At 42.8% G+C, this 26612-nt stretch overlaps 1 protein-coding gene across 1 annotated transcript in view; it reads right to left on the reverse strand.

The window, feature by feature from the left end:
• Window positions 1-26612, reverse strand: part of LOC128941423 (CBP80/20-dependent translation initiation factor-like) — a 487587-nt gene that overhangs the window by 303688 nt on the left and 157287 nt on the right. The window contains exon 9 of the mRNA XM_054283182.1: window positions 15317-15324. Coding sequence (XP_054139157.1) covers window positions 15317-15324 — 8 coding nt within the window. The remainder of the gene's footprint in view (window positions 1-15316; window positions 15325-26612) is intronic.

The raw sequence follows: 26612 nt of genomic DNA on the forward strand, positions 1-26612 counted from the left end.
TTTCACTCTTCAGAGCCAGTCTTAAAGGCACAGAACATAATATCCAGCATTAACAGAACACACAAATGGGGATACAAGCATCATAACATCACCCTAGGACATTTGTATAAAATTTGTGTTTCTTTTCCATGTGTGTGCTAACAGTTGTTACTGACTGTTGTGTGTCTGCCAAAAATTTTTGCTGTCTGTGTTAGTGCCTTTACAGCTGTTACTGTTTGGGTGTTTGCCAGAAGTTTTTATGGTTTTCTTTGGTAACAGTTTTAATCCATGTCTCATCCTGCTCCAATACCCTGTTTCATCCCTTCCATTTATAAGATCCCAAATCCTTGTTTCATGTGTGGAATATTGTGTCGGTTCAGTGTCCCATGGCTGTGTGACCCTTGGGTACATATTGAATGCTTTAATTGTAAAAAAAAAAACATAAAAAAAAATTGGAGTCTGTCACACCTCTGATATCCGCTGTGTGTGCAGTGTCATGCGCAGGGGCTGAGAGCTGATGAAAGTAGGATTTTTATTCTTTCTATAAAGTTCAGTCACATACAATTGAGGTTACATTGAAATGAGTAGTTCCAGCAGTAAAGAAATAGTCAAAAAGATCCCTTTAGGGTGTGTTTTGGCCCATTTGAGGGAGTTAGGAGGCATTCCAGTAGGTAACCTAAAGAAGATTGATTTATTAAAATATTGCCACTAATGGTGGCCTCTTTATTCATTGGACAGTGGGAAAAATTGTCTGTGAATGGTACATTAAGTTACAATACTTTGTTTCAGTTAATGTTGTTTTAAGGAAAGAATCAAAGTAAGATGAGGCAATGTATGCAGACCTTTTTTTGCTCTGAGAAATAAGCCTGAGTGGCAAAGAGAATGTGGCATAAATTTGGGTCTCTGTGATTCCTTTGTGTTACCATTAGAAAAAGATAACAGACTGAAGATGAAGAGATGTTGTTCTGCATGTAGTATAGGGCAGACATGTTTGAAGTTAGTGGACAAGCATGAAAGAGACAGTGTTATAGACATTGAGGATTTACAGCTGAAATATCCAAGGCCAGCTGCACACTGTCCTCCAACTACTCTCCCCCCCGCCAAGCCTGAGCAGTAATGAGGGTGAAATGGATGATCTTGGTGAGGGAATGAGTTCAGGGACTCCAATAACAGCACAAATGAGAAGTAAAATGAAAAAGGCTTTACCTCTGATAGCCTCTCTGAGGGAAGTAATAGGTCCTGGGGGAGAAGCAATGTGGATGAAAGTTCCCTTTTCCACTAGTAATCTGAATAGCTGGAGAGAAGTTAGAAATTACAAAGACGATCCTGGAAAGTTGCAAAAAGGCTTGAATTAGTTGTAAAGAACCAGAACCCTGATTGGTGTGATATTGATTTAATGTTGTCAGAGTTTACAGAAACAGAAAATGAATTGGTAATTAAAACAGTCTGAGCACATGTAGAGGGACAAATTACTAGTGGACCCCTGCAGGGTACATTGGAACAAGTGTTTCCCACTTCCACCCCCCGATGGAATCCAAATTATGAAGGAGATTATGTGCTGCTGGTTGGATACTGAAATTTGATTAAAATTGTATTGGAAAACTATTACAGCGACCTGATGAGGGTCTTCTCAGGATGAGAGAGATGGACAAGAATCTTGGTTCATGATCAGAAGGCTGGATTTATTAATACATGATATATAATACATTATGACTATACTAAAAGGAATAAAGAGAGAAGTTGCAGAGGTTTGCTAAGCTAAGAATAGAATAGAATCTAAAAACGAGAGAGTTCTCTGTCACTGTGTTCCAGAGAGCTTGCCCTGTGATTGGCCCTTAATTGTACACGTGGAACATGAACCAATCACAGGTGCATCCTATTGCATTCCACAGCAGCTAATAATCATTGTTTACATTCTCTTTCTGGGGCCTCAGCTTCCCAGAAGATGAACAAATCCCATAGAAAGGATTTCTATGAAAAAATGTCTGTGACAGAAAACGCTATCCCAAAAGCAATTAATTGGTCCATGACATTTCAGGTTAAATAAGGATGCCAGGAGTCTCCTACTGCTTTTGTGGACAGACTCTGTGCAGCCTTGCAGAAATATACAACCCTAAACCCCTTATCAGACATGGGAAAGCAGCAGTTAGTTTCTCTAATGTTAGGGCAATCATGCCCAGATATCAGATTTAAGCTTCAGAAAATGATATAGCCTGCAACCAGGCACCTGGAAGTATTAATGGCAGAAGCTTGAAGAGTATATAATAACAGGGACAAGCAAGAACAGAAAAAGCTGACCATGGCTATAGTGGCTGCGCTGAATCAGCACCAGAATGGTGAGCGTGGTCAAAGACAGAGCAGAGGCAAAGGTGGAAGCAGTGGTAGGGGGGGGCTTGTCACCCTGTTCTTCTAAGTTCTTCTAAGCCTTCTGATGTTTACATTTTTTGCAACGGAATTCTCACACACTTTTATGTAAATAATGATTGTTTTTGCATTCTTTTCTGGAGGAGGAGAAATTTGATGGACTGTTGGTTTGACCAGTGTCATTGGAGAGGTGGCAATTTCATCCTCTAAGCCACTGTCACTTTTGAAAGTCTATAAATATTGGAGTTTGAAAATAAACTTCCCTTCTTTTTTACCTTGAAGGTTTCAGAGTGCGTCGTTCATCTCATTTCCTATTGCAACAGGGGCTCAAATCAATCACAATCCATACTGAAACTGAATCAATGCGTATTTTGTAAAAGGGAAGGTCACTGGAGGTGACAGTGCCCTGACTTGGCAAATCAAGTGCAAGAAACGATCACTGCCACTGTAGATAATAATGAGTGATGGAGACTGGTGGATGCGGCCCTAGCAGATCCGCTAGTTTAAATGCAACTAGGGAATGATAAATAAATTGAATTTTTAATAGATACCAGAGCCACATTTTCAGTTTTGAATCAAGCTTTGGTGCCTAAGAGTGAAAAATACATTAGAGTCAAGGGAGTCATGGGCCAACCAAAAAATGCATTCTTTTTAAAACCACTTGAATACAAAACTGAGAAAAGTATGGTAATACATAAATTCCTCTATTTACCTAATTCACCTAAATCTCTGTTAGGCAGGGATTTACTCAAAAATTTGAAAGTAACAATTGAATTTTTTAAAAGTGTAAATAAAATTTAAAGTGCCAGATGACAAAAAAGTTTTAGCATTAGGATTAACAATTGAGTCAGAGACAGGAATAATGGCATCTATTTGAAACAAATATTAAATCAGGTGTACCTGGGCATATGGGATACTAATACTCCAGGAAGATCAAAATTAGCTGACCTTATTAAAATTGAATTACAAACAGGACCCAGACCAATAGCTAAGATTCATCCAGTAGTAGCTAATCCTTACATGCTGCTAGCAAAATTACGAGAGGATTTAATCTGGTTTTCAGTCATAGATCTCAAAGATGCCTTCTGCTTGCCTCTTGCAGAAGAGAATCAGATCATTTTTGCATTTGAATGGGAAAATCCTAGAACAGGAAGGAAAAGCCATCTTACCTGGACAATGTTACCTAAAGGATTCAAAAACAGTCCCATGCTTTTTAGAAACTAATTGGCTGAAGAATTAGAGCAATGGCAATCTCCACCTGGGGAAGTGTCCTAGGGTGATGTTATGATGCTTGTATCCCCATTTGTGTGTTCTGTTTATGCTGGATATTACGTTCTGTGCCTTCAAGACTGGGTCTGCAGAATGAATGTTTTGTTCTGTTATCAGCCTGCTCCCCTACAGCTGGCGGGACACAGAGACGGGGCAGTACATAGTGCAGCTTTTGCTTTTTGCTTTGCTTTTTGCTTTGCTCTTGCTCTTGCTTTTGCTTCGCTTCTGCTTTGCTTTTGCTTCCTGCTCGTTAGTTAGTTTAGCTAAGCAGTCTGAATTTTTGCCTGGACTGTTTTTCCTTTCCTTTTTTTGGAACCACTCGAGCCTGCTCCAGACTGGGACCTGGGAAACACCGAATTTGCATATTGTGGACTGCAGCAGCCATCCCCAGCACTGGAGGGACCGATAACAGAGCGACCACTCCCAAGAGAGACTTTTTGAATTAGTAATCTTTTTTCTGAGTAGTGAAAGAGTGTTGTCATCTGATATTGTTCATTTTGTGTGCTTGGGGGTGCTCTGCCTGTTAAATAAACAGGTTCTTTCCACTTCTCTCTGAGGAATCCTTCCTGAACCATTTGGGGGAGGGGCCATATGGGTTTGCTTTCTGGAGGGGCCCTTGTGGAGGTTTTCTCCCAAATTTGCCCTAAACCAGGACAGGAAGGTACACTTCTACAATATGTAGATATCTTGTTGATTGCTACAAAAACTTCTGAAGAGTGCCTTGTATGGACAATGAGTCTGTTAAATTTTCTTAGACTAAATGCTTATCCAGATTCTCAACAGAAAGCTCAGCTCGTACAACAACAGGTGATCTACTTCGGATACGAGATCAGTGGAGGACAGCGATCCCTGGGAACTGCATGGAAGGAAGCAATCTAACAAGCACCTAAGCCACGAACTGTAAGAGAACTTTGCACTTTCCTTGGAATTACAGGTTGGTGTTGATTGCGGATATACAATTATGGACTAATTGTAAGACCTTTATATGAAATGGTAAAGGTCTCTAAAAATACTGTGGTATGGACTCTTGAAGCTGACAAGGCCTTCAAATAATTGAAGCATGAAGTTATGAGAGCTCCAACCCTCGGACTTCCTGACATCAGTAACCCTTTTTTTTCTGTTTTCACACAAGAGGCAGGAGATAGCTCTGGAAGTCTTAGCATAGCAATTGGGCCCCTATAAAAGAGCAGTAGCATATTTCTCCAAGCAACTATACACTGTGAGCTAGGGGTGGCCGGCCTGCCTTAGAACAGTTGCAGCAGTTATAATGAACACTAAGGAAGCAAGAAAATTCACAATAGGCCAAAGATGACTGTTCTAGTGTCACACACAGTGTCGGCTGTCCTAGAGCAGATAGGAAATCACTGGTTGTCTCCTTCAAGATTCCTGAAATATCAAGCAGTTCTGGCCAAATCTGATGACATTGACATTCAAGTAATTAACATTGTTAACCCTACTTCCTTTCTGCAAGGAAAATCTGAAGCTGAAATAGTGGTACACAATTGCCTGGAAACCATCAAGGCTGTCTACTCCAGCCACCAAGATCAAAAAGAACCACTTCCCAGATGCCATGAACTGGTTTTCTGACAGCAGCAGTTTCATGAAACAAGGGATGTGGATGGCTGGGTATGCTGTGACCACTGTCTCTAAGGTAATCAAGTAAAATTCATTACCTGCAGGAACTTCAGCACAAAAGGCTGAGCTGATAGCTCTAACCTGAGCATTGAAACTAGCCAAGGGAAAAATCATCAGTATTTGGACAGACTCCCAATATGCTTATGGAATTGTCTATGCTCATGATGTGATTTAGAGACAAAGGGAACTCTTAACAGTTCAGAAAAAAGTTTTCAAATATCCAACCCATTGTTGCAGTAGAGATGGACACAACACTCCAAAGTTCAAGCAGATCTTTATTGTTCACAACTCATGTTTATATGGTTTTCAAAAACCGCACATTCGATTCCAATTGGCTAGTAACTTGTTGCCACCCAGTTCACTGTCCAGTAGCTGCCGACGTATGCTCTCGCCAAAGATTGCCCAACATCCCTTCCCTGCAGTTAAGTCCTTCCACTCCTCAGTGCTTTCTTCCTTAAAGGTGTTTACTTCCTTTCCTCACGAGTAGACTGATCAAGTCAAGGTCAAGATTACTTGTGTCTGTGAGGCCTTCAGGCCAGCTGTTAGCCATCACAGTTTCCCTTTTTTGTTTTTCGACTACAACGGCAGTCTTTATTGTCCTCTGCAGGGCCCTTTGCAGACAGAATAACAAACACAGCACAATGAGCAAAATAATTATGATAATACAAAAAATTATAAGCCCAGTTTGAATGAGGCTCTTCACCCAGCTTGATAAACCTAACTCTTCCAGACAGTGATCTATCCCAGAAAATCCTCATCAACCATGTCCATGAGCTAAAAAAAGAAAACCAATAGCAGCACAATTTTGCAAGGTAGCGTGCCACATGCTATCTACACCTATAGCCAAAGCACTCAAAAGTAAGGAAGTTTCATTTACTATTTTAGCCAAAAAGCAAGCCAATCTAATTCAGAAACTATCAGGGGTAACATTTCCCTTTCCTGTTCCAATTCAGTCCCACATATCATGTCCTGGTGTATAATTTAAAAATGCACATTCTTCTACTGATAATGTCCTTAAAATGTCTAATTCTTGGGGTTCAGGTGAAGCAAAATTGTCATCCCAAAGATCCCATAGTTCCATACAGTGGGTTGTGGTATTACAATTTTTTTCTGGGAAGAGTGTCACATTTTCACAACAATTTATGTTACTTGTATACTTTGTGTGCCATTCAAAGGTATCCCCACTAAGCAGGTGCGAAAAGGTTGTTCTGGTAGTGCCATAGACGCACAAAATTCAATGCATGGAGCAACGATAACCAAACATTGTTTCTGTTCAAGGAGGTGTTGCTGGTTGTTGTTGCATATAGGTAAAACCTTACAAAAGAAAGGCCTTGTAAAATCATGGCTGAGGCCTGCTGCTTTGGCTTAGTACAGCTAACGACTGGCCTGACAAGTACCCATGAGAATCAGCCTGCACATCAGCTTGTACCCGTGAGATAAGCATGTAAACATCTTTAGGGAAGAAAGTCTTTGGCGTAAATGTACACTAGCAACTACTAACCAATAAACTGAGTAGCAACAAGTTGCTGATCAATTAAAATTAAGCACAATGCTTTGAGAAAACCATATAAATATGAGCTGTGAACAGTAAAGCTTGGCTATTGCTGCATGAAAAAAAAGGTGTCTTGTCCGTCTCTACAGCAACATCTGGTGCCCCTGATGCGATGTGACAATAGCCAGCTGTGGGAATAGTGGCGGAGATGGAGGCCTGTTGCAGAGAAAAGCAGCCAGAGAGTTGCAAAAGAAAGCAGACGGAGAGCTGCGAGAGACCGTAATCTTAACACGGTGAGCTGCTGGGGACACTGGGGCTGCAGGTATCTACCAAAAAGAAAGCCATAGCAAATACATGGACCCATATGTTGGGCAAACAAGGGATAAAATGTGATAAATAGACACTGCAAACTTTATTACTGTGGTGCAAAATAAATGGGGTGAGCATGGATGTAAAGATGATTGTTTTTGTCGAAACATGGGAGGAAGCAGGGCAAGCATTATGGGAGGCAGCTACAAAGGGAGGAAAAATAGCCACATCACTAACAACAAGGCACTTGGTTCAGGACTTACTGCTGCAGTTAAAAGCCAATAGAGAAGTGGCAGCTGCTGCCCCCGCTGCCACCGCCCAGCTCATGGGGGACCCTCCGCTGAACACCCCCTGTTTCCACAAACCCATTCTATCTTCCTCTGCCTATGAACGACAGGCAATAAGTGATGTGTTACTCTTCGAGCCAGGTCTTATGAGCTCTCAGAGAAACCCATCACACCCAAGATAGTTCAGCTACCCCGAACGGCATAAAATTAGCAGGATGGCTTCTGAGGTAGTGTTGGAAACTGAAAAAGGTTTAATAAAAGGAAAAATAACAAAGCTCTTACAGAGAAAAACTGAGCCAGGGACAAGAGGTTCTTGCTCCTGCTAAAACACCCAAAAAAAGCAATTATTTCCTTTGTTCTCTTCCTTTTCTAGTGAATTACCTAGGTGGGACCTCTTGGTCTCTGTCCAATCGGACAGTCCCAGGTCTGATGTGAAGTCAAAAAGGTCCTCTGAGGTGTCTTTGTACCAAATTGGGAGAGAAACTTCTGGGCTTTTTGCCTTTTTAAGCAGACAAAGAATAATTTGGTCATTCTGTCAACAGGTGGCACATTCTTAACAATAAGATTACAGTGAGGAGGAGGACTACAGCCAACAATGAAGCTCCGCAGACTCAGACCACCGGGATACCAGATTACAATGAAGTGATGGACTGTAACTTGGCAAGGAAGATCCTTATGACCCTCAGACTGCAAGCAGAGAGCAGAGGTCAGACCCTGCTACAACAACAAGGGACTTTCTTTGTGAGTCACAATCTGACGGAGCGTAAGATGCCAGCACAGCTGATAAAGTTAGGTCAGTGGTGTTCACTGGTCAAAGAATCACAGGACTGTGAGTATCCTGGGCCTGGGGAGATGCCCCCGTCGCATCAGTGCAGCTTGCAGAGATTACAGCAATTTCTCCACTTTGGAGCAACTTTTATTATGGGTTAAAGAACCCTGTAACTCTTTCCTAAATGAGAGAGGCCTTGATGTTAAAAACTCCTGAGTGCACCTGCAGCAGACAGTGCTAGGAAAGATACTGATAATGAACCTGGGCACAGATCTAGAACACAGATCTTGGGAACAGATCCACAGAATGGATCCAGGGAATGGATCGATCCTCATTTTAGTGGGCAATGTTACAGGCAGTGATGAAGCCCCCCTGGAGCTCCCCCTACCCTAAAACGAACCTTGTATTTTCAGTGAGCTGTGATTTTTAACAGGATTGTTTACTTAAGACATTCAAAGCTGTATGAATGTAGTGTCTTCCTGCATATCGGTAACATAGCAAGACTTAAATTCTTTAACAGAAATGCTGATATATTACATAATTGAGAAGACTTATCATGTGGGATGTATACTCCCTTTTCATGAATTTTGATTTAAAGGTCTGATTAGACTGAATTAACACTGATTTTTTGCCAAGTTACAATGGTGGTAGCTATTACCACAACAATGAGAAACCTATATACCTAAAAATATTTGCAAGTGGAAAATATTTGTTTGTGGACCAAAAAGTTCATATTTGTAAGATATGGTGACCCCTTAGAAAATTTGGGGGATCCCTCCTTGCAAATATTTTGAGTAGACATTAACAGAACAGCAATTAACTTTTGAGCCCAAAGTCAAAACACTGCATGATTCACTAGAAGCAATTAACTGAGTCATAAATCAGACATTCTTTTGCTCACTTGATGTCGCAGACATCTTTTAATTAAAAATCTTTCCTTAAGATTTTTTCCTGCTGAGAAGCTGAGAGGCTTCAGGAACAAAATGTAAACAATAGTTATCTGCTGCTGTGGAATGCAACAGGTGCATCTGTGATTGGTCCCATTTGTTTGTTTGTAATTAATGGCCAATCACAGTGGAGCTAGCTTGGACAGAGAGTCCGAGGCAGCTGCCTTTGTTATCATTCTTCTCTTTTCTATTCTTAGCTTAGCTAGCCTTCTGAGATGAAACCTTTCCTTCTATACTTTTTAGTATAGTTTTAATGTAATATATATCATAAAATAATAAATCAAGCCTTCTGAACATGGACTCAACATTCTCGTCTCTTCCCTCACCTGAAAACCCCTGTGAACACCGTCACAACTTGAAGACAAACCTCTAAATTTATCTGCAGCAGCTATTTGAAACTTATCTATTAGTACACAAAACTCCACTGCAAAGGCAAACAGAATTGTGCCAACTATACCAGTTTGCTTGCTTTTTACCCCACAGCTTTAATAAGATAATTTTGTTGTGCATCTTTCTCCATGATGACACATCTAACATAATTTCAGATAGGTACATCTACTTAGTCATTCAAGTGTAGTTATTCTTCCTTGCCACGTATAAATTGAAATTAAACTTGATATCAAAACAGTTGAAGTATATTTATAGACTACGAGTTCAGTGAACAGTAACTCACTCTTTTAGAATAATCCAAAACCCTGCTTTTTTAACTGTTTATATACAAGTGTCAATCTTACAAACCCATTGATCTAACCAAATTCCTTGTGCAAAACTCATAGCAGTATTATATACCTAAGTTCTTGCTGGTTTAGACTTCAGTATTTATATCCCAATACCTTTATTAGACCAAGCTCAAATCTATTCTACAGTCTTGAAAAGCTGTCTTACCATCTGCAAATAGAGCAAGTTCGAAAGGCAATTTGCCTAAATCTACACTGTTATCATTTTTCTGAGTAAAGCTACACTTTAAAAACCTCTAGCAAAGTTATACTTACACCAGAAAAGTCCTGACTATGAATAAGTATTTTCAATAACATTTGCAGTTACCATGAACTATTCTCAAAACTAAATTACATAAAATCACAGCATACTTGTCACACCTTTATATTGTCTCCAGTAAATCCACGTTGCTGCTATGTCAGTTACGAATCAGTTGTTTGCCTGCATATTGTTCATTGATGTTTAACTGTTATATGACAAATTTCTAGCAGTTTTTTCGTAATGATGGAGTCAAAATGAGTTATATTCTGTTGCATCTGGAACTTTTGAAAGAACACTCTCAACTCTGACTTTACTTTTGTTAAATTTAAGTAATGTTAATTTTCAGTTGTCTTTCAATTCTGTACAGTTTAAGTGATAATAAAGTTCAGTTTTTGAAATAAACAGGGCAGGAGACTTTTTCCCTTTTTAATGCCTTTATTAAAAGTGATCAGCTCAGGATTGGGCAGCTCGGACGGGTCTGCAGCTTCCCGTCGTCTCTCCCAGGGCAACTCAGAGGAGGAGGATATGCGCAGCTTTGTCCACTAGGGGCAGAGCTGGGGGTCCGGTCCTTGTGGGAGCCTTTAGGGCATGGTGACCCCTTCAGATGTTACGCCTGCCGGCTCTCTTGGCCCAGTCCCGGTCGTCAGGGACGACTCCCATGGTCAGGGCGAGAGGGCCTATGAGGGTGTTCCGCCTCTCTGCCGGCTCAGCACTCCATTCCTGATGTCCAGACATCACCCCAATCTCTCAACTCTTAGATGACTCGTTGTTTTGGGGTCTTTTTTAGCAAGCTAGAAGCAGTAGCTTCTCATGGCATGCTGGTCCTGGAGTTATTTTGCAAATCCCTCCCCTCAAGTCTCTTCTCCTCACTGTTCGGGAGGTCCCCACCCTTTACTGTCTCAGAGAAGGGCCATTAACTCGCCCCAGCTAGGACTTTTACTGATACAAAAACAACTGTTAACGACAACGACTCGTAATTACCATAACACACAAGCAGCACCCCAGCAGTAACAGTGGTAACCTTTTTCTCACAGAAAAAATAGGCAGAATTTTTGTTCATAACAGTTTTGTTAAATTTAAGTAATGTTAGGTTTATGTTCCGTTAATTTGAAGTTCTGATACATCTAAGTTCTACCAAGTTATGGTTCTGTTAATTTAATTCCTGTTAAGATTAATTTCTGTTAAGAGTGTTGACTTTAAGCAAAGTTAAGTTTCATTGTTGTTCAGTTTAAGTTCTGTTATTTTATGTTAAGTTCTATTAAGATCAATTTCTAATCCATTTCAGTAATTTTAACTTCAAGTTCTGTAAAGTGTACTTTCTGTTATGTTTTAGTAATGTTGTTTTAGTGAGATAGGGTTCTGTTGAAATATGCTTGTTTAAATTACAAGATTAAATTCTTTTTTTATAGAGATGAGTGAAGTTTCTATGAACCTAACTTCTGTTGACATCTGCTCATTTAAATTATAATAAACAGTTATTTTGTTATGAAGTGCCCTGGTTTAGAGCAAATTTGGGAGAAAATCTCCAAAGGGGGCCCCTCCAGAAAGCAAACCCACATGGCCCCTCCCCCCAGCCGGTTCAGGAAGGATTCCTCAGAGAGAAGTGGAAAGAACCTGTTTATTTAACAGGCAAAGCACCCCCCAGCACACAAAATGAACAATACCAGATGACAACACTCTTTCACTGCTCAGAAAATGATGACTAATTCAGAAAGTCTCTCTTGGGTGTGATCGTTTTGTTATCAGTCCCTCCGGCGCTGGGGATAGCTGCTGCAGGCCACAAAGTGAAAACTCTCGGTGTTTCCGAGGTCCTAGTCTGCAGCAGGCTCGAGTGGTTCCAAGAAAGGGAAAGAAAAACAGTCCAGGGAAAATTCGGACTGCCTAGCTAAACTAACTAACAAGCAGAAGCAAGGGCAAAGCAAAAAGCAAAAGCTGCCCTTTGTACTGCCCCGTCTCTGTGTCCCGCCAACCGTTGGGGGAGTGAGCAGGGTGATAACAAAACAAAACAAAACTTCACTCTTCAGAGCCAGTCTTGAAGGCACAGAACATAATATCCAGCATAAACAGAACACACGATTGGGGATACAAACATCACTCTAGGACATAAAGATAAGATGGAACCGACTGAAACAATTATGATGAAAGATTAGTAAACCCCTGTTTAAGGACATAAAATTATAAGTTGAGTAAAAATATACAAAGATGAGGGGTTTTAGGTCCTTGCTTTCATCAAAGATTCTATGAGTGCAAATGTTTTGCAGTGATTAATTAACATAATTATTTATAACAATCTCTGCTGTTTTATCTTCCATAGGTAGCACTGAAGAATGAATAACAATTACAAATTATAGCTGTTATTAATTGTAAGCTATTTAGTGCTTTCTTTCTTGCTTTTATTCTGCTCTAATGTTATATATGCATAGATGTGTGGAAAAATATTATCTCAACTCCTTAGGAAAGTTACTGCTGCTATATTAATGATTCTGAATATGTTAATCTCATAGCATGAATTCACCGACCTTTGGTTATTTGCAGTTTGTTCATGGTACCATTGACTACTTGGCTAAGGATAAATGACAAAGCTGGCTACTTTACAAACTTTACATATCTTTGTGTAGCTATCTGTTGGAATGTTGGGGGACACAAGACAGATTATGGACTTTGGAACTGGTTAACATAAGAGATTTGATTACAGGATGCCTTGGCAATAGCAAACAGAACTTTGAAAATTAGACCTAGATAGCAAGAAGATTAAATCAAACGGGTTTACCCGAAAAAGAAAATCCTATTAAACTCTGCAAGCAAGAGATGTTGCTATATCCATAAGTTTGCGTATGTGATTTTAACCAAATAATTGTAGTACACATTACTAGTTTCCCTGAAATAGTATATAAGCGTTTGTATCCCACAATGAAATCAAATTCTGATCACCAAATCAGTCTCCCCATGTCTCTCCATCGTCAACAGCTATCTGCAAGACATGCATCATTTTAAGAAACTTTCCTAACTGCTATTAATGAGAAACTTGTTTTAAGGATATGTTAGAGAAACCCTACCAGTTAAGGTTTCAGCTCTGGCCAAGCCCTGGCCATATCTGGTCGGGAGGTATGCCAACAGATCCAGGTGTTTTCTGCACCAAAACTATACTCAGGTGTGGGTGCTGAGAACTGGTCAGAGCAGGAAGGCAGATAAACTTAGACATTCCTCTGGGAAGTTTTGAGAAAGCTCAGAGGAAGGATTAAAACAATCCTGAAGCTGGTGTTTTGAACTTGTTGCTTCTTGTAAGATGTTTACAAGAATGGTGCTGTTCCTAATTAGCCAGTGGTGTGAGGGGTGTTCATTCAGGACCAATTAGGTCCACCTTTATCATACCTGTCTATGAAAAGAATGTGTGGTTTCTAATAAACTTGCCATTTTGCCTTCTGAGAAGACATAGGAGTCGTGTTGCTTTATTCACCCGTCCTCAATACAACAGCGACATCTGGTGGACTCCGGATGTCTTTGTAGCCAAGACTGAAGAACTGGGGGTCTGGTGGACCCAATCCTTCTGTGCAGCCGGGGCTGACAAACAAAGAGTCTTGTAATCTCCAACGTTCCCTGCAGCCAAGACTGGAGACTCGGAGTCGCCCACTGTTCTCTGGAACAACAGGTACGGTGATTCCCCCACTCTCTCCTCAGAGGGGGCTGGTCTTTTTTTGACCACAGGTCATGGACTCAGTTTAGACTATTAGGACAGGTCCCCAGCAAGTGAAAGTTTGTGTTCCGGACTGAACCACTCCTTAGACAGACTGCTGGGAAGAGATTCCATTCAAGATGGGGAATCAAACTTCTACAGAGGAACAAAACATGCTTTCTGTGTGGGAGAACACATTGCTGTGCATGAGAGTTGCTGTATTGGATCATTCCATGCACGCCCTTCTTTGCTGAGCAAAGTGATACGAACAAATGTTCAGTTGATTTTTTTCTGTGAGAAAAAAGCTACGACTATTGCTGGGCTGCTGCCTGTATTATGGTAATTACGGGTCGTTGTTGTTAATGGTTGTTTTTGTATTAGTAAAAGCCCTGGCTGGGGCGAGGTAATGGCCCTTCTCCGAGACAGTAAGGGGTGGGGACCTTCCCAAACAGTGAGGAGAAGAGACCTGGGGGGGGGAGGTTATGCAAAGTGACTCCAGGACCAGCATGCTGTGGGGGACTACGGCTCCAAACGTACTGAGAAAACCCCAAAAACAACGAGCCAAATAAGAGTTGAGAGACTGGAGGTTTCTTGGTCTATTCATGTGGTTGTGGCATCTAACCCTGTATATATTCCCTTATGTGCTCCTCACGGTGCTCTTTATCAGAGCAGACAAAGGAATCAGGATTGCTTCATTAACGTCCTGTGTGATATCAGCTTATGACATGATTAACATCAATGGCAATGAGGATCATTTGGGATGTATATTCAGTGTTGCTCTCCTGCCCCTGCCTTGGGTGCTGCCTCTGGGAATTCATTAATAATCATACTCAGCCTGTGAGGGGAACAGGGGAGGATGAATTTCCCCAGCTTTTCTTCCTTCAGGCCTGTTACAACAGCTTTTGAGAATTTTGAATTCCCTTTGGATGTTAAGGAAAGCATGTTCTTGTTGCTAAGTCCACCAGGTCTCCTAAGTATGGTCAACACCATGTGTAGAGTTACAAAAGAGATTTCTAGGAAGGTCCTTCAGAGATCTGCCCTGAGAGCGGATAGCCCTGAGTGACATGGAATGTGGGAGGACATAGGCCAGTATTTGGGGACATTCTCTTCTCCAATGGTTTGGAAGTCCACCCTGAACAACTATAGGACCCTGATAAAGCGACAGAATATTTTCAAGGAGAATGCTGTGGCAACACCAGGGAGAAGCAACTTATTGCGGTGTGTTGGGCCCTGGCTACTATTTATCAGACACTGTTTGATACTAGTCAGCACCCTCAGGGGAGGAGGAAAAAAGCAGAGCAACAGGCACTGTGGCCACTCAGACTGCAGCTGAACCAGAGGAAAAACCTGTGCTGGTAGCAGTTGCCCCTATACAGAAGAAGAAATCCAAGACCAAATCAGTTTGCTTCGTCAGGGATGAAGAAGTAGGACGCTCACAACAGGAGGAAAAGGCAGGGCCAGTGATAACCACTCAATCCCTATATCTGGGTGAGCTGTGAGATATGCTAAAACATTTTAGATTCCAGCTAGGTAAGCCCCTATTGACCTGGCTGCTCCGATGCTGGGATAGCACAGCCCACAATATGAAACTAGATGGTAGCAAAGCCAAGCAACTGGTATCCCTGTCCAGGGATGCAGGCATTGACAAGGGGATTGGGAAGAGGACAGAAATTCAGCCTCTGGAGTTGACACCTGTCAAGTGTGAGGGAAAGGTATTCTCTCAAGGATGATCTAGTAGTGTGCCCAAGCAGGTGGAATGTCATGGAGAAAGGTATCTAGTACCTGAGACAATTAGATGTGCTGGAGGTACTATATAGGAATTCAAATAACAAGCAGTCTCCTATAGATTCAGGTGAGGTCTGGTGTACACAATCCGTGCGGCAGAAGTTTACATGGAGCGTGCCATCGTTGTACACCAGCTCATTGGCATTGATGTCAATGAAAGGAGAACAGACAGTGCTTCAGGTGGCTACTCGACTCTGGCAATATTATCATCTTTTTTCCTCCCTACCAACCTACGCCTCGGCTGTGGAAAGACTGTCCAAAACTGCAGACAGATTGGAAAAACTCAAGCAAGTAAGAGAGGAAATGTCCCATGCCTCACCAGTATGGACCAGCGTCTGCTATTGGGAGCAAGCACACCGCTGCTCAAGAGAGAGGGTCCATACCTTGGGGTAAGCTGTGGTTTTACCTGCACGACCACAGAGAGGACATGAGGAAATGGGATGGAAAACCCACCTCAGCTCTAGCAGCACAGGGATGTGACTTGGAAGGGAAAACAGCAACCATAAGAAATTCTTCAAAGATAAATGTTGCTCCAGTTTCCTGTGGGCAAGTCCTCAGACAGAACAGAAGGGCTAATGTTACTTTTGATCCTCTTGAAGGGACCTTCAGGTCATATTTACAAGTGAGCAACAAGTGCTATGACCAGGACTAGAGGGGTCATGCTTCCAGCCAGGTGGAGGAAAGGGACAATCAGATCTATTGGACTGTGTGGTTCAGATTGCCTGGCACATCAGACCCTCAAGAGTATAAGGCTTTAGTTGATACCGGTGTACAATGTATCCTGGTGCCATCAAGATATGTAGGGACAGAATCCATCTCTATTATTGGGATGACAGGAGGATCCCATAACTGACTGTACTGGAAGCTGAAGTGAGCCTGATTGGAAACGAATGTCAAAAACGCCCCATTGTGACTGGTCCAGAGGCCCTGTGCATCCTTGGCATAGATTACCTCAGGAGAAGGTATTTCAAGGACCCAAAATGGCATCATTGGGCTTTTGGGATAGCTGTTGTGGAGACAGAGGAAATAAGTTGAATACCTTGCCCGATCTCTCAAAGGACCTTTCTGCTGTGGGACTGCTGAGGGTTGAAGAATAACAGATACCAATCACTATCACAACAGTGCATCATCAAAAATACCGCACCAACCAGGACTCTGTGACCACCGTCCATATAAATGATTTGTGAACTGAAGAGCCAGGCAGTAGTCAGCAATAATCCCTTACCCTTTCATAGTCCTGTATGGCCTGTGCATAAGTCCAGTGGAGAGTGGAGACTTGTTACCGATAAGTAAAACTTTGCAAAAGGAAGACCTTGTAAAATCATGGCTCAGGCCTGTTACTTCGGCTAAGTAGAAAAGGACTGTGGGAAAGAGACTCAGCTGAATTAAGGGTATAAAAACAAGTTATATAACTATCGTATGTTCATATCATGGTGTATGGTGGTTGGCTGAATTATGTTTGTTATGCTTTAAAACTATGTAACTGATAATGGGCTAACTGCTTAAAAAGGCCTGGTTTTTGCAATAAAGCGTCTCTCTTTTGCACCTGCCTGGGGACTCTGTGTCACTACAGACCCTCACCCACAGAGGCCGACAGTGGACTATTGCTGTCTGAACGAAGTCAGATCACCACTGAGTGATGCCGTGCCAGACATGCTGGAACTTCAGTACGAACTGGAGTTCAAGGCAGCAAAGTGGTGCCATCATCAACATTGCTAATGTGCTTTTCTCCATTCCTTTAGCAGCAGCCTGCAGGCCACAGTTTGCTTTCACCTGGAGGGGCATCCAGTACACCTGGAACCAACTGCCTCAGGGGTAGAAACACAGTCCTATGATTTGCCATTAACTGATGCAGACTGCAGTGGAAAAGGGTGGGGTGGGGCAACACAGCAGAGGAAGTTTTGGAGAAAGCAGATAATCCAGATCCTCCTGAAAGCAATGGCAAGACATCACCAGATTCCAATGGACGTGGTCAACAAAACAGCAGCTATGTCCCCACTGGTCAGCAAGAAGAAAACACAGGGTTTCCTAGGCACTGTAGGTTTCTGGAGGATGCATATTCCAGATTACACTCAGATTGTAAGATATGTCTATTATGTGATATGGAAGAACAACAGTTTTCAAGTCCCAAAAAACAACAAGCTTTTGAACGGATTAAACAGGAGAATGTTCATATAGTAGTCCTTGGGCCAGTCAGGACAGGACAAGATGTAAAAAATATGGTCTACACCACAGCTAGGGTGAATGGTTCTTTCTGAAGTCTCTGGAAAAAAGTACCTGGGGAGACTTGAGGACCACCCGTGGGGTTCTGAAGTTGGGGATACAAAGGATCTGAGGCCTGTTAAACCCCAACTGAAAAGGAAATGCTGGCGGTTTATTAAGGGGTTCGAGGTGCTTCACAAGTGATTGGCACTGAAGTACAGCTACTCCTGGCACCCTGACTGCTGGTGCTGGGCTGGATGTTCAAATGGAAAGCCCCGTCCATACATTATGCCACTGATGCTACATAGAGTAAGTGGATAGCTCTGATCACACAGTGAGCTCAAATAGGAAATCTCAATTGCCCAGGCATCTTGGAAGTCACCACAAACTGGCCTGAAGTTGAGAATCTCAGACTATAATCAGAAGAGGAGGAGGAACAGGTGGCATGCTGAGGAGGCCCTGAGACGGAGTGGGGATCCATTCTGAATTAGGTAAAGTGTCTGGAAAAGGTGAGGGGTCTGTAGGGCCAAAGCTGAATGAAAAGCCGCATTCCAGAGACAGCAAGGAGACAGAGAAAGAAAAACAGAAATTACCGCAAGGTCAGTCTGCCCCAGACCTAGGAATTCCTTAGATAAAGAAGAACTGGTGCTAAATGTCACGCGGAATGAATATGTATGAACTTATTGTAAAACTGTATGCATATGCATTTGGAAGGGAGACAAAAGAAGACCTGAGGTCTTCAGAGGTACGCATGCCTTGTTGGGGGACTTGCGTCCGGCGCGTCGTAATAAAAGCATACCAGGCTTTACAACTTTTACAAAGTTGTGAGGTTTCTTCGTTTCTCCGCAAAACATTATGGCGACCACGAAGGGACTTCTCTGTCCCCGCAGGGGCAGGGGGGATAGACGGACCTCCAAGGCGCGCCCTAGGATTTTTTTCCTGGTGGGGCTCCGCTCGTCTCAACTTGCCACCTGCGAGGACAGACAAGGACCTGCTGGCCTGCGGAGGAAGATACGGTATGTACTGAGGGGCCCCCGGGGGAGGGAAAGGAGAGCAAGAGAGTAAACCACCCAGAGATGTCTGGGTTCAGCTGATAGAGCAGCTTATTAGAGACGGGGTTCATCGTTCTGATAGAGCAGACCGCAAACGGTTCTGGGGGTGAGCCGGGTGAACCCATGTATGTGTGTGTTGGGGGTTCCTTGTTCTGATAGAGCAGAACTGCTGAGCCCGTGTGTGTTTTGTTTGTGTGCATGTGTGATGTCTGGACACTGTGTTGCTGTATGGTTAATGTGTGCATTGTGTGGTCAGTGCACTGTGTTTGCAATCGTGCAAGTGTATAAGTGTATGGTGTATAAAAGAGAGTAGAGCTACAGTGCTATACGGTGCGGGGGGGGGTCAGTACTACCCGTGTTTGAAGCAGCCGAGTGAGGCCTGAGGCACCGGCTGCAGCAGGCTGCGGGGGCAGGGAGAGAAGTGCCCCGCAGAGAAGCGAGTGGAGGAATGTCAGTAATGGTATTTATTGTGTTTAAATGCAGTGATTTGTGTAGATTTGGTACATTTTAACCGCGAGTATGAGCTCAGAGAATTCCTTTGCTTTGGATGTTTGGATTTGATCTCTAGACTGTGCTGTTATTTTGATTGTGTCCAGGAAAAATTGATGCGAGTAAATGCCGAATTATGGTATGCTGTGTTGTGTTGAGAAAAGTGAGCACTTTGAGAGTTATGCCCTTTCTCAGTGATTTTGTGTGGTGATTGTCTTCCGCTGCATTGTGGTAATTTGATTCTCAGATTGTATAGTAGTGTTTGTGGAGATTTTAAGATTTTGTTGCAACAAGAGTGGCATTTTACATAGGAGAACTATAGTACGAAGCGAGTTAAAGGAATTCCAAGAATTCTCCCCCTCACAGCAATCCAAGCCTTGGCTCTAGTGAATCTGAGATAAAGGGGGGGTGCGGGTGCGTGTGTCCGTGTCTGTGGGCATATCAGAGTTTCGGCTGTGACTAGCACAGCCTTTTTGCAAAGCAGTAAAACAAGTGTAAGTAGGCACAGTGCATAATTAGATTGTGCAAGAAGAGAACTAGAAAATACTGATATTTTGTTTGATCAGAACATAGTGTCTATGTCACGTTTTTGATTAGCATGCTGTATGAGGTGACAGTGGCTGTCCCCTGGGCACAGGGACAGCTCTGACTTCCCCGTCTCCCCAGGGAACACGGGAATGGCCTGTGGGCAAAAGCTGGATGTGCAGGTATTATTGCAGTGCGGTGTTTATGAGAAACACTGGTATTGCTGTTTTGCTGTCAGGGCACATGCCCCGAGTGTAAATTAGAGGTTTCTGGTCAAGCGGATTCAGAACCTAAGGTCTTAGAGCTTGTGTGTAGGAGGAAAACTGAGAAACTACTGTGAAGGTCTGTGAAAGGAGGTTTGAGTGGAAGCGAGATAGGGCAAGGAGAAATAAATAATGAGAACTGACCAGAGCAAAGAGTTTCCTAAATTAGCCCCTTTTGGGAGGAGCTCACTGGGAGAAGGCTGCCAGTAAGAGCAGATCAGAAAATAAAAAGATTTATAATACTTCATTGCTGTTAGTACTGTTTTAAAATGGGAAGATAAATGGGATAGAGTTTTTGTATGCTGAAATGTCTTTTTGTTTTAAGAAATCACCCAGAATGGCAAAGAGACTGCGAGATCAGACCGCCCTCTGGTCTTGGCCCTTGAAAAAGGAAAACAAGGCAAAGAGAAAGCAAATCAAACATGCTGTTCAGCATGCAGCATAAGATAGCAACGTATGAAATCAGGCAAAGATTATCATGCTGAAATGCAAAGCAATCACAGTTCGCAAAATAAGTACATATGATTTGCTAAAGGCTCCTCCCAAGGTAAGGGAGGAAGGGTAAAGATGACCTCCCCAAAAGGGAAGAATTTTTGTCGACACAAGGGCCATTTTTCAGTTTTAATAAAGCTTTAGTACCTGTGGAGAATGTTTATGTTGTAGTGTGGGGAATGAACAACTGGCCAGTCTGAGAAGGCATACTTGTGCAAACCTTTAAAGTAACATGTGTACTATGCGTACCTAAAAGCTTTTGTACAATTTGACCAATTTGCTAAACATTCTCAAATGAGAAAGGTTACTCTGGAGGCAAATGATGCAAAGAGGTTAGGCTTAACATTAACAGACACTGAAATTAAAGACATTAGTAAGGAGATATTGGAATAAGTAAACAAGTGCTTTCAAGGGTATGGGCCTCTGCTGTACCAGGGAGAGTGAAAGATGCTCCCCCATGAGCATCAAGCTTAAGGAAAGAACACAACTAGTGAGAACTGACTAGTACCCCCAAAAGGAAGATAAGGAAGGAATCAGCCCAATAACTGACAGTACCGGATTAAGGGCTGTCAATAAGATAACACAGAATTTATACCCTGTGGTAGCAAATCCATAGACTTTACTAACTTGTTTAACACCTGAGCTAACCTGGTTCACTGTTTTAGGCCTAAGAGATGCCTTCTTTTGCCTCCCTATCCACGAAGCCAGCCAGAAAATTTTTGCATTCAAACACAAGCTCACATAGTCCGTGTGCCTGAAGGCTTCAAAATTCCCCACTCCGATTGGAGAACAGCTTGCAAAGACCCAGAGTCCCGGGAAGCTCCACAAGAGGAAAGGAGGTTGTTGCAGTACGTGGACGATCTTCTAGTAGCTACTCGGACGAGGGAAGCGAGAGAAGCCTGGACGGTAAGCCTTTTGAATTTCCTAGGACTCCAAGGATGCAGAGTCTCAAAGAAAAAGGCACAGGTATTGAAACAGAAGGTAATCTACCTGGGATAAGAAGTGAGTGCTGAGCAGCAGACTTTAAGGCAGGGAAGCCTTATGCCAAACCCTGAAACCCCAGACAACGAAGGAACTCTGAACCTTCTTAGGCATGGTAGGGTAGTGCCAGCTGTGGGTTTATAATTATGGACTGTTCGCCAGACCCCTCTATGCTCTTATTGCCAATGGAAACAGAGATCTCCAGTGGGCAAAAGACGCGACACGGGCCTTTCGCCAGCTAAAGAGTGCCCTCATGTTGGCTCCAGCTTTGAAACTTCCAGATGTAAACAAAGCACTTTTCCTATTTTTCCACGCAAAGAATTGCCCAGGGAATATTGGCTCAGGACTTGGGCCCATACTGAAGGGCAGTTGCTTACCTCTCTAAACAGCTAGATGCAACAGCCAAAGGATGGCCAGGTTGCCTCAGAGCTGTAGCAGCAGTTGTGCTGAACATTCAAGTGGCACGCAAGTTTACCCTGGGACAAAAATGACTGTGCTAGTGTCCCACACAGTGTCCGCAGTACTGGAAGTAAAGGGTGGCCACTGGCTTTCACCACAGAGGTTTCTGAAATACCAGGCCATCATGGTAGAGCAAGATGATGTAGAGATCGTGGTGACTAATATTGTCAACCCAGCTTCTTTTCTCAGCCCACCATGATTGCCTAGAGACCATTGAAGCTACCTACTCCAGCCGCCCAGACCTAAAGGACACTCTTTTGGATGATGTGGAGCCCTGGTTCACTGACGGGGGCAACTACATTGCCAATGGGAAGCGACATGTTGGGTATGCAGTGACCACCTACAGAGAGGTAATCGAGTCCAGACCCTTACCAACAGATACCTCTGCGCAGAAGGCTGAGATAATTGCCCTGACCCGTGTCCTGTAAAGGGCAAAAGGGAGGAGAATAACCATCTACACAGACTCAAGGTATGCATTTGGAGTCATACATGCACATGGAGCCATCTGGAAGGAGAGGGGACTGCTGACCTCACAGGGAAAGAAGAGACAATCCAGCTGCTGGAAGCAGTACAGCTACCTGAAAAAGCATGTTAAGGCACACCAGAGAGTGAGCTTAAAATTGGAGGAAAGAAATGAGCTGGCGGATGGAGAGGCAAAGAAAGCAGCAAGGGGTGAGGTACAGATTTTCCTCGAAGGTAAGCCTTAATACAATAATATTAATCAAAAGAGATGTACAACTGCAAGGGGTGGGCTACCATTGAAAGAGAGCTAGTAATCCCTTCCCATTTTCGTGATTACTAGTGAAAGAAGAGCACTAAAAAGCACACTAGGGCCTAACTACTTAAAAGCCTTTTGTAGAGTGTGGCTCCTTTCTCGAAATGACCAAGGCTGCAAGTGATACAGAGTGCATTGAAATGAAGTGTTGGCTTTGAAGCAGTAATTTCCACAGGCTTTCTAGAACACACATCTGATTGAAAGAATCGTTGTATCGTTGTCAGGAATTTATATGCCACTATCACTCAGGTAAGCCGACAATGTGATCCTTGCCTCCAGACTAACCCCAAAATACCCCCCGGCCAAAACTCGGTCAGACTGGAAGAGGCCATGGGCCTGTACAGCAGCGGCAAATGAACTTTTCAGAACTCCCAAGGAAAGGGGGGTATCAGTATTTACTGGTATTGATAGATACATTTCCAGGGTGGCCAGAAACATTTCCCACCAGAACTGTCAAAGCTCAAGAGGTGACCAGATTATTTTTACAAGAAATAATACCACGCTTCAGAGTTCCAGCCACAATATCCTCAGATAAAGAGTCACATTTCATTTCCAAAATAGTGCAACAGATTAGTAGCCATCTGGGCATAGATTAGGAACTTCACACCCCATACCACCCCCAATCAAGCGGCCAGGTGGAGAGAATGAATCATTTGATTAAGCAGCAAATCATAAGACTGGGGCAAGAAGTTAATCTACTCTAGCCCAAGTTCTTCCACTAGCACTATTGCAAATTCAAACTAAACCGTGAGCTAAAGGAATACTGAGTCCTTTTGGAATGCCTTATAGAAGACCATATCGAATACAAAAGGAATGTCCAGGATGTCCACCTACATGGTGGCATTAAGCAAGCAGCTCAGAGTAATTGAGAAACATGTGGCTGGAACTTGGAGCAGGGAGTTAGATAGCCTGGGGATGATGTATATGTTAAGTCTCTTACAGAGAAGACTTCGGAACCACAGTGGGAGAGACCACTGTGAATACTTCTCACCACCTTCACTGCAATCAAAATCAAGAAGCAGAACGCCTGGATTCATCACTCTCGGGTGAAGAAGGCCCAGAAACCCCTTGAGGAGTGACGCCAGGAGAAAATGAACTGCGACTAAAACTTACTCGGGCAAAATGAGTACATTGCGGTCGGGAGTAGCTCATATTTTAGTTTGTAGAATTGTTTTGTGTGTAATCATAACTGAAGTTTTAGAACTTGAGAGTACTTCTATTCAAAGCAATGGTAAATGGCCTTGGTCCCTGGCATTTAATAAGTATACTGGATCCATGGGAAAACTTTCTGAGATAAAAGATTTAAACATATCTACTGTAGTAATCCACGAGAATCAGGTATGTGAGGAGCAAGAGTAGCAGGAACAGGAACTGTGAACACTTCAAGGAATCAGAGGAGAAGAAATCAAAGTAAAGTGCTGGGTCATCAATAGGACAGCTTATGAGAGACCAGATGTAATTAGTGTCTGAACCTCCCCTGGTGTATATGAACACCAGGAAGTCTGTGATAGCCTAAGTGAATCAGACTGTTGGTGTAGTTTCACCTTGATACAGCCTGTAGAAGTGACCTGCCTTTGAGCTCGAGTTGCTTTCTCTTTTCCTACTGAGATTTGGATCAGTGATCATCCCAGTCTGAGGCAGTTGGATTCTGCTTAAAAGAGGTAGAGAGAGAGAGACCCCCCCTCAGAGCTCAGCAGCAGGCTGTAGGATTTTGAGCATCACTTTTGTGCTGAGTGTTTCAAGCAGCAGAAACCTGATCCCAGTTTCTTCTGAGGCACTGCAACACTGCAATGAACTTAGGCTCTTCTCTCAGATTTCCCCTTCATTATTTGCTTGAGGCTTGGACCTGAAGCTAGGGGCAAGGTGGGTGAGGTTTTGTAGACTAGGAGAGACATCTCTGCTTGCCACACATCTGGGAAATCCGGTGCTTTGGAGGGGGAAGGAGCTTCCCTGAGGTCTCTACATTTCAGAAAAAACATCTGCCTCAAATATGACCTAAACCTCTGTCAGATACACTTGTGAAGTGTTTCTGAATTTGCAGTGTGAGCCCCTCTGGCAGGAAGGGATGGTCATGGACAGAAAGCAGTTCCTGTTCCCCATAACAAACATCTAACTGGCATATTAGGGACAAGATTAGGAGTTTTAAATGGAATTGATTCAGAAGTACTGCTGAATAAACTGGTCACTGCAGCAGGTAGCCTAACAAAATTGAAGCAGCCTTTATAGGAATCTCTATTGGCATTAGGAACTAGCCAGTGACAGATTTCAAAAGTACTGCCAAAGTAAGGAAGTACGAAAAGGCCTGGGACCAAGACCACAAGTTGATAGTAGAAGCACTTAGTATAGTTCAAGATAATGTGTCTTTAGCTTTCAGTTGTATACAAGCACAGTTATGGATACAAGCAACAGCAGCTCCGATCATATGAGAAAGGGGTGAAGGTAATTTTCCAGCTGAAATTCAAGAAATTGTGTGGGATAATGCAATTGATATTGAAAGGAAGTTTCAATCCTGGCGGACTATGGTGAATTTCACCTATGATCCTGCTTCTAATGTGGCAACTGCCTTTGTGCTTACCATACGTAATGCCACTGTCTATGTTATCCATCCCATCATTGCCCTAGGATTAAACTGTGAAAAAACAATACTCTATCCTTCAGAACATAGAGTGTGAGCACGAAAGATGAATGGAAAGTGGCAGACAGTAAACTTGGAATCCTGCATTACTAGAGAACAGATGGAATTCATTTGTGAAAGCAATACTATTAATGTGCAGGATGTGTGTTTGGACACCGAACAGAGTATTTGTCACTCTGAAATTCATCCAGTCACTGACCAGAAAACTGTGCTCGTATATACTGGAAAAGGGTGTATGCTTGAGAACTGCTTGTGCTGCTGTACAAATTGATAGCAATGATGTTATTCTGTCTAGTATAAACCATTCTAATCTCTGTATTTGTAATTTTGTTAGGATTATCTATTACATTGTTAATTTGGAACTGTAGAATGCTACAACAAATAGCTGTACTATCCTCTTTGTCAAACGTACATGATGAAGCACTAAAAGACACTTACTGTCGTGAAGGTTTTCATTAAGTAAAAGAATTTACTTATTTCCTAGGAAAGGGGGGAATGAGACGGAGTGGGGATCCATTCTGAATTAGGTAAAGTGTCTGGAAAAGGTGAGGAGTCTGTAGGGCCAAAGCTGAAGGAAAAGCTGCATTCCAGAGACAGCAAGGAGACAGAGAAAGAAAAACAGAAATTACCGCAAGGTCAGTCTGCCCCAGACCTAGGAATTCCTTAGATAAAGAAGAACTGGTGCTAAATGTCACGCGGAATGAATATGTATGAACTTATTGTAAAACTGTATGCATATGCATTTGGAAGGGTTGACAAAAGAAGACCTGAGGTCTTCAGAGGTACGCATGCCTTTTTGGGGGACTTGGGTCCGGCGCGTCGTAATAAAAGCATACCGGGCTTTACAACTTTTACAAAGTTGTGAGGTTTCTTCGTTTCTCCGCAAAACAGCCCCACCATGTAATCAGCTACCAGAAAATGAAAAGTGATACGCTTTCTTCACCGACAGTTCCTGCTGTATCATAGGTATACATAGAATGGAAATCTGCTGTATGGTGTCCTACGAGGTGAATTGCAGAAGCTATGGAGAGACAGGGTGGATCGAGTCATCTTGCAGAGCTGAAAGCTGTCCAGCTGACTTTAGATAACACTGAACGAGAGAAACGGCCAGCTGTCTACCTGTACACTGACTTGTGGATGGTAGCAAACACTCTGTGGTGGTGGCTGGACTGATGGAAAAAGACCAATTGGCAGCACAGAGGGAAACCCATCTGGGCTGCTGAACTGTGGCAAGACATCGCTGCCTGGGTAG

Source organism: Melozone crissalis, unplaced genomic scaffold (genome assembly GCF_028551555.1).
Source record: "Melozone crissalis strain CALT ecotype California unplaced genomic scaffold, PUWL_Pcris_2 ptg000035l_1, whole genome shotgun sequence".
Classification (NCBI taxonomy): Eukaryota; Metazoa; Chordata; class Aves; order Passeriformes; family Passerellidae; genus Melozone; species Melozone crissalis.